The sequence below is a fragment of the Rhinoderma darwinii genome, chromosome 13, assembly GCF_050947455.1.
Source record: "Rhinoderma darwinii isolate aRhiDar2 chromosome 13, aRhiDar2.hap1, whole genome shotgun sequence".
Taxonomy (NCBI): domain Eukaryota; kingdom Metazoa; phylum Chordata; class Amphibia; order Anura; family Rhinodermatidae; genus Rhinoderma; species Rhinoderma darwinii.
In genome coordinates, this window is record NC_134699.1 from 15,848,545 (window position 1) to 15,867,598 (window position 19,054).

Below are 19,054 nucleotides of genomic sequence, written 5' to 3' on the forward strand. Positions count from 1 at the left end.
GTAACTCAGGGGCTGTGTGGAATGTAAGAAGTTTGAGCGTGGTCCCTGGTTTGAGGAGGAATTTTTGTGCAAGAGAATTTGTCGTGATGAGATTTTGTCTGTGACAGAGTTAGGTAAGTAACATGCGCGGAAATCATGTTGACCTTGAATAGATGGTCCATTTCTGGCAACTATGAGCATCAGCAGAGTAAGGCTATGTTCACACCAAGTTTTTAATATGTTTGGCGTATAAGGTATGCCAACATACACCTGCCCGGCGGATGCCAAAACAACACTCTTTTGACAACCGCTGGGCCCGTGGGGCTCTACAGATCCGTTTAGCATATGAGTCGGGAGTATCCCTCAGCTCTTACGCTGAACGTACATACCAAACGTGGTGTGAATACAGCCTTAGTTGATACACAGATTCATTGATAATTAACCTGAAATCATATTTAACAGCCTCCTGTCAGATGTATTGTTCATTACATTGAGGCCTCACTTTTTGAAGGTGTGGGAAGAACAATGCCAGCATTGACACATAGGTTCCTACCTGAATAGGGCTGTGAGCCTCTGATGGGGGTTATAGTATTGAGTTGGACGTCCAGTTCATATCTCTTCTCTTTTCGGGTTTGGTCTTCAGTGGACAATGGGAAGGATGCTGTAAACTGCACCTATAAGGACGAGAACGACTGTGTGGTCAGGTTCCAGTACCATGAGGACTCCAGTGGGAAGTCTGTGCTGTATGTCATTAATGAAGCAGGTAAGCGCATGTGACAGCTCATCTACATTTCTTCTCATATGTCCCTCATTACATGCCAATTGTGACCTTGACCATCATGAAATCCGGCAAAAGAATGATCTCAAGTTCTAAAAGAGGACCTCTCCCCTCTCCTGACATGTCTATTTTGGAAAATACTTCTATTTTCCATTAAATAATTCTGGTACATATTTTTTTAGAACTTTGGCTGTGGCCGTGCAATTCCTCTGTTATTCCTCCTAGACGTGTATGAATAAATTTCCAACTGGGTGTTACAATTCCCCTTGTCAAAGGGGCGTGTCACTACACAGTTTTACTGTGTCAGCACTGATTGGACAGTGTCAGTCTGTGTAGAGACACACCCCCAACTGATAACACCCAGCTGTCAATTTAATTATAAATGTCTAGGAGGAATAACAGAGGGACGGCACAACATAGAGTTCTTTTAAAAGATGCTCCAGAATTGTTATCACATGGGGAATACAATTATTTACTGAAACAGACAAATCAGTAGGGGTAACAGATCCTCCTTGAATGTCTTTTTTTTTTTTTATAATGGTTGTCCATAACCCCATGTCACATAAAATTACTTACATACAGCTGGATTGAATCAATAGCTGATGCTTGTTTCTTGTAGCTATTATTAAACAAAGCACGATGTTTATTATGGTCAGATTTTGGATGGTCATCACAGGCACGCGATAAAGGACATCTGTTGTAACAAGTAGTTTACTGATAAAATCCATTTTACCATTAGTAGTTTGATTTGCCTTTACACTGGATCCATCACATATACCAGCTGCCCTATATGAAGGCAGCGAGTAATAGTAGCAGGGGCGCTGTGGTGGCTCATACAGTTTTTAATAGAAAAACACATAGGGAATGTTGTATTTATAGAAGAAATACCGCTGCATATACTAAGTGAATATGTGCACTAGGAGTCCGGGAGTCCAGCTAATTCCGCCTACAAGCTGTTATTGATAAAGGCTTGTATGATTAAAAACTATGGCTGCTTTTTTCCAAAAAAATAGCCCCACTCCTGTCTTTAGGCTTTGTCTGGTATTGCAGCTCAGCCTCATCTTTAGGAAAAAGGTGGTATTGTTTAAAGAATAAATGCAGCCATGTTACTCTAATCTCATACAAGCCCTTTAAGATGTATTGCAAATTTTTGATTCAGGAGTTTCGGAAAGCGAGAGCAACTCAATAACTAATGTTTATTGGTGAATGTTTTTGAATAAGGGTATATGCACACACACTAATTACGTCCGTAATTGACGGACGTATTTCGGCCGCAAGTACCGGACCGAACTCAGTGCAGGGAGCCGGGCTCCTAGCATCATAGTTATGTACGATGCTAGGAGTCCCTGCCTCTCCATGGAACTACTGTCCTGTACTGAAAACATGATTACAGTACGGGACAGTTGTCCTGCAGAGAGGCAGGGACTCCTAGCGTCGTACATAACTATGATGCTAGGAGCCCGGCTCCCTGCAGTGTGTTCGGTCCGGTACTTGCGGCCGAAATACGTCCGTCAATTACGGACGTAATTAGTGTGTGTGCACATACCCTAACTGAGAAAGGTTCCTAAATTTCGGCAATGGCCAGTTAAGAAGACGTCAGAGAAAACCCTAAACTATAAAAAACATTCTTATGCTCCCATTAACATTTCGCTGCCATTCTTATCATATAGATATGAGATTAGATATAGATAGATAGATAGATATGGGATAGATAGATAGATAGATATGGGATAGATAGATAGATAGATAGATAGATAGATAGATAGATAGATAGATAGATAGATAGATAGATAGATAGATAGATAGATAGATAGATAGATAGATATGGGATAGATAGATAGATAGATAGATAGATAGATAGATAGATAGATAGATAGATAGATAGATAGATAGATAGATAGATAGATAGATAGATATGAGATAGATAGATAGATAGATATGAGATAGATAGATAGATAGATAGATAGATAGATAGATAGATAGATAGATAGATAGATAGATAGATAGATAGATAGATAGATAGATATGAGATAGATAGATAGATAGATAGATAGATAGATAGATAGATAGATAGATAGATAGATAGATAGATAGATAGATAGATAGATAGATAGATAGATAGATAGATAGGAGACCGCATTGTTAGAAAAGTAGCATTTCCCCCGTCTGAAGAAGTTTTTGATTTCACATTACATTTTTAAAAAATCAGTGGCTTATAATGGCCCGTCTCGGATTACCGGTGACATTTAATATCCAGCTTTAGGTTACCCCGGCTGCGTTACAAAGAACTTTTTGCCCAGTAATTGAGAAATTAATACAAATTTCCACCCACTGCCGCATTCTGTAACATGTCCCAGATGCCGGGAGAGAAGTGCATGAGAAAAACATAAACTTTAAAGGAATTTTTCCAGCCCCTTCTAATGAGCTCCAATATATTCACTCAGCAAAAAAACCCAGAGATCTTAACTCTTCATCAACTGGTACAGATCGCCTCGTGAGAGAGATCTGTCCTTGTTTATATCTAAACATTAGTGTAGCTGAGCTGTAACGCGGCAGGACACACTGAAGACAACATGCACATTTTTCTCCCTTTCCAACCACTATAAATCAGATGCTGGGTGGTACTGTGTACGCTACCAATTAGACGAGAGGGTGGAAATCTAGTAAAAGCTCCTAGGAAATCTATCATGTCTGTTTTAGTAAATACTTGTATTCCCCATAAAAAGAACATTGTTCTTAAGAACTCTGCGTTGCGCCATTCCTCTGTTATTCTTCTTAGAAATTTCATAATAAATTGACAACTAGCCACTAAAATTCTCCTTGTCAAAAGGGCGTGTCCCTACACAGTCTAACAGGCAACATTGATTGGACAATGTCAGACTCGGTAGGAACACACCCCATTGTCAATTTCTTCATAAATTTCCAGTAGGAAGAACAGAGGAATTACTTAAGAAAAGATGCTTCAGAATTTTTATTTTATATACAAGTATTTTCTAAAACAGACATGTCAGGATAGCGGAGATCCTTAACAGATATCATGAATATTACCAATATATATCCACAGCCTGGCTCATGCCCTAACTGGTGGGATTGGAGAAAACTCTGATCACAGCATTTTCACCCCTTAGTCGTTGCGGTCATTTGCGACCTCCGCCTCTAAGGTTTGACAGAGGGAGGAGGCTTCTTCTGTTAGCCCATAAGCGCCCCGCGACGGGTACCGATAGGTTACCATGGCAGCCTATTGCCCAACTAAATCCCCTAGGTCTGCCATCAGAAACTGCATATTACCCCATGTCAGAGCATTATACAAGTGATCAAAGATTAATCGCTGCTTCAAGTCTCCTAGTGGGATAAAAATGTGTAAAATGGAGTTTTCTCAAGTTTAATAAAAATGAAAAAGTACCCTCCAAAAACATTAATGAAACAATAACTACACATTAGGCACCGCCACAATCGCAGCAACCCGTAGAACACACACAACCGATTATACTGCACAGTGCGCAAAAAACGTACAAAAAACAATGGTGGAACTGCTTGTTTTGTTTTTGCATTCCCACTCAAAAAAAATAATAAAAGCTAATCAATAAATGATATGTACCCCAAAATGGTACTAATAAAAACTACAACTCATCCTGCAAAAAATAAGCCCTCGTACAGCTACATCAATGCAAAACGAAAAAAAATATAGAACTCGAAATGTGGCGGCATAAAAATGACTTTTTTCACTAAAACATGTTATAATGTGTAAAACTGCTAAAACGTAAAACAGACTATACATATTTAATGTACATACGCAACGACCTGAAGAAAATAATTGATATGTACCCCGAATGGTTACCATTGAAAAATACGACCCGTCCCGCAAAAAAACAAGCCCTCATCCAGCTACACCGATGGAAAGGTAGAAACGTTATGGCTCTTGGAATATGGCGGAGAAAAGAAATGAAAAACAGGCCTGGTCATTAAAGGGTTAAAAAGGTTCTCCAGAACATTAACTTTGATGGCCAATCTTTAGGATAGGCCGTCAATATTTCATTTTAGGGCAGGAGTCACTGTGTAAACAATGAGGACCTCACCCTATGGTTATTATCTCTTATGTTCCCTCAGAATGTCCTCAGGGTCCTGACATCCTTGTGGTCCTCATGTCCGTCATGGGAGCCATTTTGCTTGTAGGATTGGTGGCGCTGCTTATTTGGAAGTTGCTCATTACCATCCATGACCGGCGCGAGTTTGCCAAGTTTGAAGAGGAGAGGGTTAAGGCAAAGTGGGACACGGTAAGAATGGGGCGATATTGAAGGAATGAGATCTGTTGTCTGATAAGATCCCCTATAGTTGATGCTTAAAGACACACATACATTTATGCAGATTTGGTGCTTCTGGTACTGCAACCTGTGGCGAAACTACAACTCCCAGCATGCTCTGCCAGTCGAAGTAATAGTAATGTATGATGTGATATTTTTCTCTGCAATGGTCCTTGTGGCGGCAAATTCACATTTTGCTAAAGCATCAGGTCAGGGCAGGGCCTCTGGGTATACAGACTTCCTGCCATTATTTGGACATTTCCTTTATACGTCCATTATACTGATTGTTTGGCCGGTATATTTTTCTAGGGAAAGTTCTCAAGAAAGTTAGGAACATAATGTTACCTTTATATTCAACATTGGATTTCAGAAATTGGAGATTTCACCCTCATCTCTTCATGGTTAGCGGATCTGTGGGATCTATTACCTCTATTCCGCAGGTTAATTGGATCATCAGCGGTAAAAAAAAAATTAGAATACTGGGTCCACTCCTTACATCCCTGGAGGGGCCTTATCATCACAGAGAGTAATACGGTTTTACCAGTATTCCCCTAGATAAATCTGAGTTATTAAAGGGGGTCCTCGGTACAGGACCCTCAGCTGTTAGCCAGAGCAGCTATAAAGAGCGACTCACTTTGGAGGACCCCGCATATCCGTGCATTACATGAGCAGCCCAGTGTGATGTGTAATGCCTGATTTATCCTGTGGTGGTGCTGCAGGGGAATTAAAGACTTGCCACTGTATTCCCTCACAGATTACAGCTGATCACTAGGGGCCACGTATTTATTAATTCAGCCCCAGTTCAACCTGCAATTGGAGCAGTATGGCAGTATAGTATTGGTGTAGTGGAGGTATTCAACTTAGTTTGTCATGCCTGTAATTGAATGGGTTTGAAAAATGACAACGAAAATTTTTGGTGCTTGAAATCAGACTTTCCTTCCCCCTCTAGGTAGATACATTAATCAGCAGGGTAAATATGAATACAACTAAGCCCCCCAGGTGAAATCTGAGGTCTGTCTAAGGCATGATGGGAGTGAATTTCAGAACAAAAATTAAAAACATTTAGCAACGTTTATGTTTTTCAATTTCATGATCATACAATTTGGGGATATGTACTGTACCATGGAAGTTAAAGATCATCTTGACCTGGAATTTTCCTTTAAAACTCTCCTGGCATAGTCTTAGTAAATACTTGTATTTCCATTAAAATAACAATTCTGGAGCATCATTTCTTAGAACTCTGCGTTGTACCATTCCTCTGTTATTCTTCCTGGAAATGCATGCATAAATTGGGTGTTCTCATTCCCCTTATCAACAGTGTGTGCTCCTAAACACTGACACTGTCCAATCAGCGTTCACAGTATTGGCCTTCGTGTGGACACACCCTATGGACAAGGGCAATGATAATGCCCATTTGTCAATTTACTCATACATTTCCAGGAGGAATAACAGGAGGAACAAAATAATGGATGATACAAACATGTGCTAAACCCAGGAATTGTATCACATAAATAGTATAACTAGTTACCTGGTACTAACCACTTACTTATTTCAGGCCCACAACCCCCTGTACAAAGGCGCTACTTCAACCTTTACCAATATAACGTATCGTGGGAACCCAGAGTGATCCAAGTCATTGAAGGAACAATGGACGAGAGCCACTCCTGCTGCTTTGGAACAAATGACACCGCCATGTGCTCCTCAGCGCTATTTCTAAAATATGTGCTCTGGTATTATTACACCCCCTGAACAGATTGATTGTGTCCATCCGGTCCGAGGGCTCGACTAGCGGACACATCACGGCTCGGGGCACCGAAACCTCGATAGACAATTATTTGCTCCAACACGAACAGAAGATTTAAATTTCCTTTTTTTACAGAAATCCCATAAGTATCTCAGGAATGCCAATCCTGCAGCCTACGGCAGACCCCCGAGACAAGACGGAACTTGTTTACTCTCCACGCATATGACGTATCAGTATCTAAGAAGATGGAAAAACTTGTGTCTTTCATATCTTACTTTAAAAGTTTCCAATGCCATTTGGATTTACCGTATATATGGAATCTCTCGTATTATTTCAAGTGGTTTCTGTGTAGCTACAAAGTTTCAACATCTTGCCTGTTTAAAGTGGAACAACACCCGAGACCCTTGAATGGCGCCACTACAGGACGTGAACATTAGCAAGAAGTCCGAGTCACTGACCAGATTCGGGGGAGATTCTACTATTGGACTACTTGTAGAGGCCACCGATGGCCAATTTTCAGTGTTTTAGGGTCTATAGTTCTAACTTGCCGATTGCCGCATTTACAAACTTAGTATATGATGTTGAGCTGTCAAGTATATCATTAACTGAAAACTGGCATCAGCTTGAATCCATATACAGGATATGTGATCGGAACCATAAGTGGCAAAGCAACATAAAGAGAATCACTAGTGTGAACGTCTTCTTATAAAAAGTTCATAAATCCATATTTTCATACTGTGATGATGGATCAGCCCCACTTAAAACTCAAAATATAGTTCATACAGGTTTAACAGGTGATAAACCGCATTCTGTGAAAAGTTGCTCAGGTTTTTTTCCATGCATATCAAACACTCTGTACTTTACTGAAAGTGAATACCTCCATACATTATAGTTTATATAGGGTAATAATAGTGAGCAGGGAGTAAGACTACTGAGTGTATTCCTTTCTTTGATTATGCTGCCACCAGGTGGACAATTCACAATACTGCAGCTGTGCAGCAATTATGTTTTCTTCCATATTGAATATTTGTAAGAGGTTATGAACTTAAAGCATGTTGTATCCAAATGTAAATGATATAATCTATTAGGATTTAGGTCCTCTTGAGGCATACACAGAGCATGTCAGTACGTTTATTCTGCAATGTAGTGGATAAGGGTATAGCGTTATTATAATTTCATTGTCAACAGTCAAATCTCTTTAAGGCTGTGTTCACATTTCATTTGCGTTGGAGGTTTGGAGCTTCCGTCAGCAATTTGGTCAGATTTGAAGGCAAGAATAGCACAGCATGCAGCGCTATTCTTGCCATCAAAACGACAAAAGCCACGATGCATATGTGAACGGAGCCTAAATCAGGACATCTATGACAGAAATAGATCAGTGGTTATAGCTGCCCACACTTAATGGTCCCTAAAGTAGTATTTTTTTGATCTGCCGCTTTTTAAACCCTGTCTTGATGCTGCAGATTGGCCAAAATATATCCCTATACTTTAGGGACTCTCAATAGGGACTTCATTCTATGGATGCAGCTGCAACAACTAGCATGGCGCTGTATATAAACAGATCTGCCTGGTGATAATATAAAAAGTCCCATTATTCTCTGCACGTACCAGCCTATAGTTCTGTGCATGATCCTGGTCAGGACTGACGTACTTTGATGTTCACTTTATAATGTGCTTTACATCACGGTTATATATTTGGTGCATCTCACATCCACATAGACGTGAGCATACATATTTATGGAAATAATCCTGTGGTCAGCACCAGAGAGGGATAACGTGAAGCTTCTGAGTCATGATGAGGAATATGCAGCGATCACATACCATAAATCCTCATTCACACATTGCAGATTTGGTCAGTATTTTGCGTCAGTATTTTGAAGCCAAAATCAGGAGTGGATGCAAAGAACAGAAGAAGAATAAATCTTTCCATTATATTTGTCCTGTGTTTATGATCCAGTCCTGATTTTGGCTTAAAAATACTGACCAAATCTGCAACGTGTGAATGAGGCCTTATAGTACTAATGTCTTATGTGGCAGAGTGACCTCAACAAGTGCTAGGGCCCAGATACAACTGTAAGATCCTCCTATAGTCACCACTGTGCTTGTAGTACACCGAAATTTGAACCATGAAATTTCTTCTAATGCAAACCGTAATAAAACCAATTCACAATGGCAAAAACTGTAAAACACATAATGGGAAAGCGAACAACATTCCGATGCCAGTTTTCTAGCGTAGAAATGCTGTAAACGGTCCAAAAGTAGCAAAAAGTGTGCCTTTAGAGTCGTTTTCAACGCTCTCGTTACTTTTTAAAAAAGTGGATGGGCTTAGCAGAAGGGACGTGGCCACCCATGACCCGCCGCATTTACTATCATTTGCGCCACAAACTGGAGTAAATTATAGCGAAAATCTATGCCAGCTCGTGGCTGGCGTAGATTTCGTTTAGTGTCGCATGGACAGCAGAAGAAATTTATTAAAGTGTAAGTAAACTTTCAACAAACTTCTGACATGTTATAGTGACATGTCAGAAGTTTTGATTGGTGGGGGTCCGAGCACTGAGACCCCCACAGATCGCTAAAACAAAGCAGCAGAAGCGATCGGGTGAGCGCTGAGCCGCTTGGTTTCTGATCAGATTTTCTGGGAAAGCCCCTGTATCGGTGTAGGGGCTCATAGACTTTCTATTGAGCCCAGACACCATTAAAAGCGGATCAGAAACCAAGCGCCTCAGCCCTCCCTTGACCGATTCTGCCACTTAGTTTTAGCGATCGGTGGGGGTCTCAGTGCTCGTCAGAAGTTTGTGGAAAGTTTAATTTTTTACTTTTTAACGCCAGTTTCATAGCGTAAAGTCGCAGACGGCACAAGTTCCTCAATTGGTGATAAAAAATGCTTTTGTGCCGTATACACTGCTCACGCCATTTTTTTAAAAAGTGGGTTGGGCTTAGCTTTAATAAGGCAGATGTGATTCCACATTTAGGGCAGGAAGAGGAGATATTCAGAGGTTATTGGTGACGTTCTCGGTGCAGTTATATTAAAAGGGAGAAGGGTGATTTGGTGTAACCTAAAGAGTAGCGCGGTACACATACACTGCAGGCGGCACTACCTTGCCGGATATAATCTGGTAGCCGGATCTCACATTCTGGTTTTAATCCATTACATGTGCTGCTCAGCCTCACGTGTCGCTGTGTCTGGGCCCAGATTTCTCATTTTCATCTCGCAGCCTCTTCAGTCTTATCTAATAAAGATAGTCACAACAGTATGCGAATGTTGATAGAGAAACACTTCCAGGGGAACGCATTATCTCAATTTTTTTATAAAAAGGTTCTTATGAAGCCGTCTTTCAAGATTATTGTAAAGAAACTGCATGCACAAAGCTCTTAGACCCCAAAAGGAAAAAGCTTTACCTAGGTACCCCCCCCCCCACCCCACCAACCCATGTGATGTCATCACTCTGTACAGCATTCACATCCCTTATAAAAATAAAAGGGGTATTCTGGGTATTTTGTATATTATATAATGAAAAGTTCTGCAACTTTCTAATATACTTTGTTTGTAAATTCTTCACTATTTTCAAGATCTCTTCTTGCTGTCTGTGAATCATCCAAACCTGTAAAGACCTAAAACGACTCTGGGATGGGGGTGAAGGGTGAGTTCACACGTAACGCAAAAGTGCGGCAAAAAACTTGGGTTTTGACGCAAATTGGTGCGGTATTCAAATGAATTGAGAGCGGTAACAGCGGGGCCATTAACAATCTGAAAACCCCACCGAATTGCAGTTGCACTGTGACCGCTCTCTTGTGCTGAGTTTGCTACAATGTATCAATGTAGGTAAATTATCAGACTGGAGTCCGGGCCGCTTATCTCCCAGAGAAATGCCTAGACTGGATCCACCTCCAGGCCTCATATATTTAAAGGGTAACTAAACTTGTAAAAAACTTTTGTCATGTCACAAGTTTTGATCGGTGGGGGTCCGAGCACGGAGACCCCCAATGATCACTAAAACGAAGCGGTAGAAGCGCTCGGGTAAGCGGTGTGCCGCTTCGTTTCTGGAATGGAGCTGCGCTACAATATCAGACTCTTGTTCTAATATCAGACATCGAATAGTGAAGAATAATGAACCGTCAAACAGTCAGATGGTTATGATGTTACATATCGTTTGTAAGAAGCTTTCTCTTTCTCACTGTCACTGTTACAATAAAACAATTCACATTAAATAACAATTGTCTGTCTTTAATATTCACATTAGTGAAATGTTGGGTGGTTAGATCTGTACTAACAAGCGTGCTTCCTGCGCCTCTCCACAACCCAGGCCGGATTGGGCAGAAGAACAAACCTTTACCCCCGATCCCTCTCTTCTCTATCCCATATCTATCAAATAAAGACCCTTGTTAAAAGAGCGCTGATCGACAATACAGCACGTCAGTACAGCACGTCAGTACAGCACGTCAGTACAGCATGTCAATCGGCGATCATTTGCTCTATTCAAACAGAAATGATCGCAAGTATGGTGGCGGGCTATTGTTACGATTGTTCGTCCCCATACATTTGCATCTTGTCGGTAGCGCATCTCCTGTTTACACGGGAAAAAGTGCTGCTGACACGCGACCATTTTTTTTGACAAATAAACGAAGACATCACCTGCCGAACAAGCATTTGCTCGCTTGTCGGCTGATCGCTGCCAATTTTACACAGGGCAATGATCAGGAATGAGCGTTCGTAAGATCATTGGCTTCTGTAAAATGGTTTAGGCAGGAAATAAACAATACTCTGGATGGAAGGATATCCAATTAAAGGCAGCACTCCAAAGTGAAAAAAATGAAAAATGGGAAAAAATTAAACGCCGGATCCGTTGCATGGCAGTCAATGACACCTGTAGGAACCCATCGACTAACCGAGGCTCTGACGCAGATGTGAACACAGCCTTAAGTTGCAAGTTTACTGAAAAAAAATGGACGTCAAAACATGGACGTTTAAAAAGGACAGCCAAACGTGATGTGAACAGACCCTAATGCGGCCACATTTTGGCGACCGTATTACATCCGCAAGTCTCGGCCCGACGACTGAAATTATAACCTGAACTAACAGCATCATAGGGATCCATGAAGCCATTGGTTCGGGTCACTAGACCTGCGGTTGGGCCGGGACTTGCGACCGTAAAACGGTCGCTAAAATGTGGCCGCATTACTGCCATCTGAATGAGGCTTCTCTGCGGTTTACTCAGAAATTCTTAAAATCATATAAAGCTACTGTATATCCCATAGCTCGGCTTGTCTCCCCCTATCACACGGGGTTCTCAGATAGAGCGGCAGAAATAACCTGACAGGTTCGCTTTAAATTTGCTGAGCCCGGAGATCTGCGTACCCCTTTATCTGCCAGCGTCCACCTCCTCTTTTTCTTCAAGTCTGCAGGAGGATTTAAATAAATCTATTAATGCAGAAAGCGCAGGCTCCATGGAGACGCTGTAAATAACTCGCGTGTGGGCGACGTGCGCCAGTGTGGGGATCACTCAGAGACGGTGCCAGTGTTTTATGTGCATTTCTGCCATATCAACAGCTGCGTGTGTCACGCTTCTTATATGTACAGATCGTGTTCACATGACAAAACGTCCACATTGCTATAGGATAAGAATATATTGACACACGGCAGATTTGTCGCAGAAATCCATGTGCGTGCTGCAGAAACAACCCCATTCACATGTACCGAACCGTGTGACTATACAATAAGGCCTCATGCACGGATCCGTAATTGCGAATAAAAATACTGATCCATTCATTGCTGTGGCCCACCGACACCTTCCCGTATATTTACGGGTAAGCGTTTGGGCCGTAGAAATGACCCGCAAAATATCGGACATGTCCTAGTTTTTAATTTACGGACCGCTCTCCGGGTGACACTCAGCGGCCGTTCGTGCCATAATCACGGACCGTGCACACAGCTATGGCATGAGGCCTCACTCTGTCTTTTTACTTGCATGTGTAAGGATGGGTGTACACGAGCCTGAAAACTTGCGATGCAAGTTTTATGATGATTGCGAATGATCGGTAGAGGTGGATAAAACAGAGATTATTGCTAGATGCAAGCGGAATTGGATGTCAAGAAAAATTGTAGTGTGTAAACCCTGCATAAGAGACCGTGAGAGGGTTAAAGGGGTGTCCTACCCATCAATATTCATAGTCTATTTTATGGATAGAGACTCCAGGCCGATTGCTCCTTCCTACACCGATACATTGTAACAAACACTCAGGAGGGAGAGTTATAATTTTGGTGTTTTTACTCCAGAGAAGATTGCCTAGACTGGATACAATGTTCAGCTTTGAGGAAAATTGGGTCTTAAAGGGGAGGTCCCATGATTACATTTCCCCGTTAGATCACACAAAACATAAGTGTTTCAATTGGAATTATTTGAGAAAAATGCTCCTGTCTGTAGATATTGCTGTTGCATACTTGTTATGGCGCCCCCTGCTGTTCTTTTTAAGACATTTTCAGAACATCCATCTAATGTGTCCAGTGCTGATAGACTGTTCCAACGCTCGGATCCTCTTGTACAGGGGCAGCAGTGATACCATCTTAGGCCTTATTCACACAAAACGTGTCCGATTTCGCGTGCGTAAAAAATGCAGCGTTTTGCTTGCACTGCAGTTCCCTGTGACATCCGTGTACGGTGCGCGTTTTTTTACACGCGTATATATCACGTGTTTTTTATGTCAGCAAAAAAAAACTGAACGTGTTTTTTTTTCTTTATTTCTTTAGCAACTGGTGCGTGAAAAACACGGACTGCACACTGATGTTGTCTGTGTGCTGTCCGTTTTTTCACGCACCCATTGACTTCAATGAGCTGCGTTGTGTGCAAAAACGCCCCAAAATAGGACATGCAGTGAGGTTCAAGCAACGGACACACGCGGAGTGAAAAATAACGCATGTCTGAATAGTCCCACTGAATTTCATAGGTCCGTGTGGTTTCCGTGATAAAAAATGGACAGCGCACGGACGTGAAATACGCTCGTCTGAATAAGGCCTTATTGTGCACGCCAGCCAACAAAAATGGGCGCACGTGAAGTGTCTACTTCTCACCGTCACTGGACACATTAGGTAGATGTGAAAAGGGAAGAGGGCGCCATAACAAGTATGTAATAGTAATATCTACACACAGTAGAATTTCTGGAAAATTGTTATGTAATGTGTGATCCTACGCAGACATGCAATATCCTCAGGATAGGCCATCTATATTATATCGGCGGGGGTCCGAACAGTGCCAACCGTTTAGCTGTTTAAAGGGGCAGCGGCATTTGTATGAGCGCTGCAGCCTCTTTATTGTTTACAAGGTTCTTCTCTTTGATTGTACATGAACGCGCCGTTACATTTGTAGTGGCCGTGCAAAGTATTGCACCACTGTCCCATTCAAGGGGTAATAGGAGGAAAAAACACCACACAATGTGTTCCTCAATTCCATGAGGAGTATGAAAATACCCCATATGTGGCCCTAAACTGGTGTTTGAGCACGTGGCAGGGCTGAGAAGGGAAGGAGCGCCATTTGGCTTTTGGAGCGCAGATTTTGCCGATTGGCGTTTGAGAGCCATCTTGCATTTGCAGAGCCCCTGAGATACCAGAGCATTTTTAGAAACTATACCCCGCAAGGCATTTATCATTTGTCTGGACATATGACAGGTCTCAGGAGTGAAAGAGCAATATACGCATTTGAGGTCTATTTTGGTGATTTTCACTGCATGGGCTCTGAGGTCAAATAGTAAAACAAACCCCCAAGAAGTGACCCCATTTTAGAAACGACAACCCTTAAAGCATTTATTAAGGTGTGCAGTGAGTATTTTGACCACACAGGTGTTTGTTTTTTACCAGAAGTTAAAGCGCAGTGGATGGTGCAAAAACTTCAATTTTTCCACTGATATACCATTTTAGTGCACAATATGTCGTGCCCAGTTTGTGCCACTGAAGACAAATACCTCAAACTGTTATGCGGGTTCTCCCAGGTATGGGAATGACATATGTGGGCATTTAATGATGTTTGGATATGCTGTAGGGCTCAGAAAGAAGAGAGCGCCATTTGTTATACGTAAGCTGTGCGGAGTACATCAGGGTATATGTAAACTGTGCGGAGGACATCGGGGTATATGTAATCTGTGCGGAGGACATCGGGGTATATGTAATCTGTGCGGAGGACATCGGGGTATATGTAATCTGTGCGGAGGACATCGGGGTATATGTAATCTGTGCGGAGGACATCGGGGTATATGTAATCTGTGCGGAGGACATCGGGGTATATGTAATCTGTGCGGAGGACATCGGGGTATATGTAAGCTGTGCGAAGTACATCCGGGTATATGTAAGCTGTGCGGAGTACATCGGGCTATATGTAATCTGGGCGGAGTACATCCGGGTATATGTAAGCTGGGCAGAGTACATCAGGGTAGATGTAATCAGTGAGGAGAACATCAGGGTATATGTAAACTGTGCGGAGAACATCAGGGTATATGTAAGCTGTGCGGAGAACATCAGGGTATATGTAATCAGTGAGGAGAACATCAGGGTATATGTAAGCTGTGCGGAGAACATCAGGGTATATGTAAGCTGTGCGGAGAACATCAGGGTATATGTAAATTGTGAGGAGTATATCAGGAGTATATAAAATCTCATGCCCACGCTGCGGGAAAAAAAACAAAACGCCGCAAAAACTATAATAAATTGACCTGCGGTGCAGAATTTAAATCCGCAGCATGTCAATTTATGCTGCGTTTTCGTTGCTTTTCTGTTGTGGGTTTTCCCCATTAAATTCAATGGGGATGCAAAGCCCACAACACTTGTGGCAGAAACGCAGCAATTCAGCCTCAAAAATCGCAACTCAGAAAAAAAAACAAATCATACTTGCCCAGAACTCCCTGCTTCTTCCTACAGTCCGGCCTCCTGGGATGACAATTCATCCCATGTGACCACTGCAGCGGTCACGTGCTGCAGCGTCAGCCAGGAATTGCCGGACGGCAAATGAGGGACACGTCACCATGACAACGGCCGGGGTAAGAATGTACGTTTTTCGTTTTTTTTTCTACGCTGCTTTCCGCAACGAAAATTCTGACTTAAAAACCGCACCAAAAAGTGGGTTTCAGGTCAGACACGCTGCGTAGTTTTTACTCAGCGTATCCGACCCGTGGAAACCCGGCCTTAGTAAGAAAACCCCTTTAACCCCTTAGTGACCAGCCCATTTTAGTCCCTAATCACCAAGCTATTTTATTCGTTTTTCAATAGTCGCATTCAAAAAGCTATAACTTTTTCGTCTACATAGCTGTATGAGGACTTGTTTTTTGCGGGATTAGTTGTACTTTTTAATAGCACCATTTTTGGGTACATATAATTTTTTTATTAACTTATTTTGGGGGGATTATAAAAAAAACCTGAAATTCCGCCATTGTTCTATGCGTTTTTAAATTGACGCCGTTCACTGTGCGACGTAAATAACATGTTACCCTTATTCTATGGGTCGGTCCGATTATGGCGATACCACATATGTGGAGGTTTTTTATGTTTTACGACTTTTGCACAATAAAAACACTTTTGAACTAAAATTATTTGCTTTTGCATCGTCGCTTTCCAAGAGCCGTAACTTTTTTTATTTTTCCATCAATGTAGTGATTTTTTCGGCTTGTTTTTTGCGGGACGAGACGTAGTTTTGATTGGTACGGTTTTGGGGTGCATGGGACTTATTGATTCATTTTTATTATGACTTTTTTGGGGGGCAATGGAAAAAAATTGCAATTTCGCCAGTGTTTTTTGCGTTTTTTTTTACGGTGTTCACTTTGCGGTTTAAATTACATATTAACTTTATTAATGGAGTCATTACGGTCGCAGCAATACCACATGTGTACTTTTATTTAATTTTTACACTTTTACTAAATAAAACCACTTTTTATGGAAAAAAAAGTTTTTTTGTTTTTTTTTTACTGTCATTTTTATTATTAATCTTTATTTCACATTTATTACTTATTTTATTAGTCCCACTAGGGGACTTTACTGTGCGATCTTCAGATCGCTGATATAATGCTTTGGTATACTTCGTATACCAGAGCATTATTGCCTGTCAGTGTAAATCTGACAAGCAATCTATTAGGACGTGCCTCCGGCTTTTATCAAGCCCCCGGCTGCGATTGCATTTGCGGACCGCCGATGGGTGACAGAGGGAGCTCACTCCCTCTGTAAACAAGTTAAATGCTGCGGTCGCTATTGACGGCGACATTTAACAGGTTAAACTGCCGCGATCGAAGTAAACTTCGATCGCGGGAGTTGGAGCAGGAGCCCAGCTGTCATCAGACAGCTGAGCCCCGGCTCCAGCCTGCACGGGACACCCGTGCAGGACTTAGGCCTCATTCACACGACAGGGTCCGAGTGTCGGCCGATAAAATCGGCCGTTTTGGGCCGTTCTTCCCGGCCGGTTTGCATCCGTTCCGATTCCGTTCCGGGCCATGTTGCCGTTTTTAACGGCCGATTTTGACCCATTTTGCATCCGTTTTTTTCCCTGTCCGTTTTAAAATCGGATGAATTTCATTTTAATTTGTTGCCACACACAGCTCTCTGTAGATAATGCTACCCAGCCCCCTGCAGGTAATGCCACCCAGCGCCCTGTAGGTGATGCCACCCAGCCCCCTGTAGGTGATGCCACCCAGCCCCCTGTAGGTGATGCCACCAAGTCCCCTGTAGGTGATGCCACCAAGTCCCCTGTAGGTGATGCCACATAGCCCCCTGTAGGTTGCACCCATCCCCCCCCCTTCCAGGAGAAGTCACTGACTTCAATGTCCATATATGGACAGTTTAGTCACTGACTTCTCCTGGAGAGGAATCCCCGGCCACAGGGTCGGGGATTCCGCTTCTGAAGTGAGTGACGTCACTGTGTCCATATATGGACAGTGTAGTCACGCACTTCTCCTGTAGCGCAATCCCCGCCCATAGAGTCGGGGATTCCGCTGCAGAAGTGAGTGACATCGCTGTGTCCATATATGGACAGTGTAGTCACTCACTTCTCCTGTAGCGGAATCCCCGGCCATAGCTGTGTCCATATATGGACAGTGTAGTCACGCACTTCTCCTGTAGCGGAATCCCTGGCCATAGAGTGGGGGATTGCGCTGCAGAAGTGAGTGACTTCGCCGTGTCCATATATGGACAGTGTAGTCACGCATTTCTCCTGTAGCGGAATCCCCAATCCCCTGTCGGGGATTGTGGATTACGACTCCTACCGGGAGCAAAAAAAGACCCTCCTCCTCCTCCTCACATGCACTCTGCACTGTGAGGAGGAGGAGGAGGAGGAGAGAGAGCGCCCGAGCGACGGAATACATGGCCGTCACTCTGGACACATTCCGGTGATGGCCGTGTATTACCCGGCCCCATAGACTTCTATGGGAGCCGGGCGGCCGGGTAAACGGCCGAAAATAGGGTATGTCCCATTTTTTGACGGCCAGTTTCCCGGGCCGTCAAAAAATCGCTCGTGTGAATAGCCCCATTAGGGGTCTATTGTTCCTAATGCAGCCGGGTGACGGCCGATTTATGAACGCCCGTCACCCGGCCGGGAAACCCTGTCGTGTGAATAAGGGCTTAGACTAGGCCAACGTGAAAAGGCGTACTGGTGGTCACTAAGGGGTTAATCGCCACGAGTTGTTTTTTTTTTACATGTTTTTGATGCTCAATTTTAGAATACCGTACCTGAACCTTGGGGTGCGTTTAAAAATATACTGGCCTAAAGATACGCACAGCTTATTTCGTGTGCGTTAACACATGCAAAAAAAAACACCCAAAATAGCAAGCAACTTTTTTGTCAGTATTTCAACATTTTGGTGCTGAAAACACGCCGATAGTTGACAACGCTTTTATTTACGCATTGCATCATTTAATTGCTGCCGCATATATAAAAAAGAAAGTGCCGTATGAACTAACGGCGCATATTCCTATTGAAGTCAATGGAAGATTTAAAAATTTGTTTGCACATCACATGAAGGCTGTGGGAACAGAGGATACCTTTCCTTCCTTTTGGATCCACTTCTGGCTGCGGCTAAAAATAAAAAACTGCACATGTGATCACGGCCTTATACCGTCTGGTATTTAACATCATACGATGTACAGAAAATATATTTTCCAGACATTGTGGAACTAAAAGTCATGTCCAGCCAGACGCAAAGTATTGTAACCCTCTAGTGTACAAATGCTGCGATGAGACGTCACGCTTGTCCCCTCCCACACTCCCTCTTATCCCCACCCACAGCCCC

The 19,054-nt window shown here is 42.7% G+C and overlaps 2 protein-coding genes across 3 annotated transcripts in view; one reads left to right on the forward strand and one right to left on the reverse strand.

Annotated features, from left to right (window-relative positions):
• The window catches only part of ITGB3 (integrin subunit beta 3), a 44,147-nt gene extending 37,035 nt beyond the window's left edge, over window positions 1–7,112 (forward strand). The window contains exons 12-15 of the mRNA XM_075846537.1: window positions 10–113; window positions 623–742; window positions 4,865–5,031; window positions 6,614–7,112. Of these exons, the coding sequence (XP_075702652.1) occupies window positions 10–113; window positions 623–742; window positions 4,865–5,031; window positions 6,614–6,685 (463 nt within the window). The 3' untranslated portion in view covers window positions 6,686–7,112. The remainder of the gene's footprint in view (window positions 1–9; window positions 114–622; window positions 743–4,864; window positions 5,032–6,613) is intronic.
• The window catches only part of WNT3 (Wnt family member 3), a 203,792-nt gene that overhangs the window by 183,904 nt on the left and 834 nt on the right, over window positions 1–19,054 (reverse strand). For both annotated transcript variants that reach the window (XM_075846541.1, XM_075846542.1), the window contains exon 2: window positions 533–653. The gene's annotated coding sequence lies outside the window, so the exon portion shown is untranslated. The remainder of the gene's footprint in view (window positions 1–532; window positions 654–19,054) is intronic.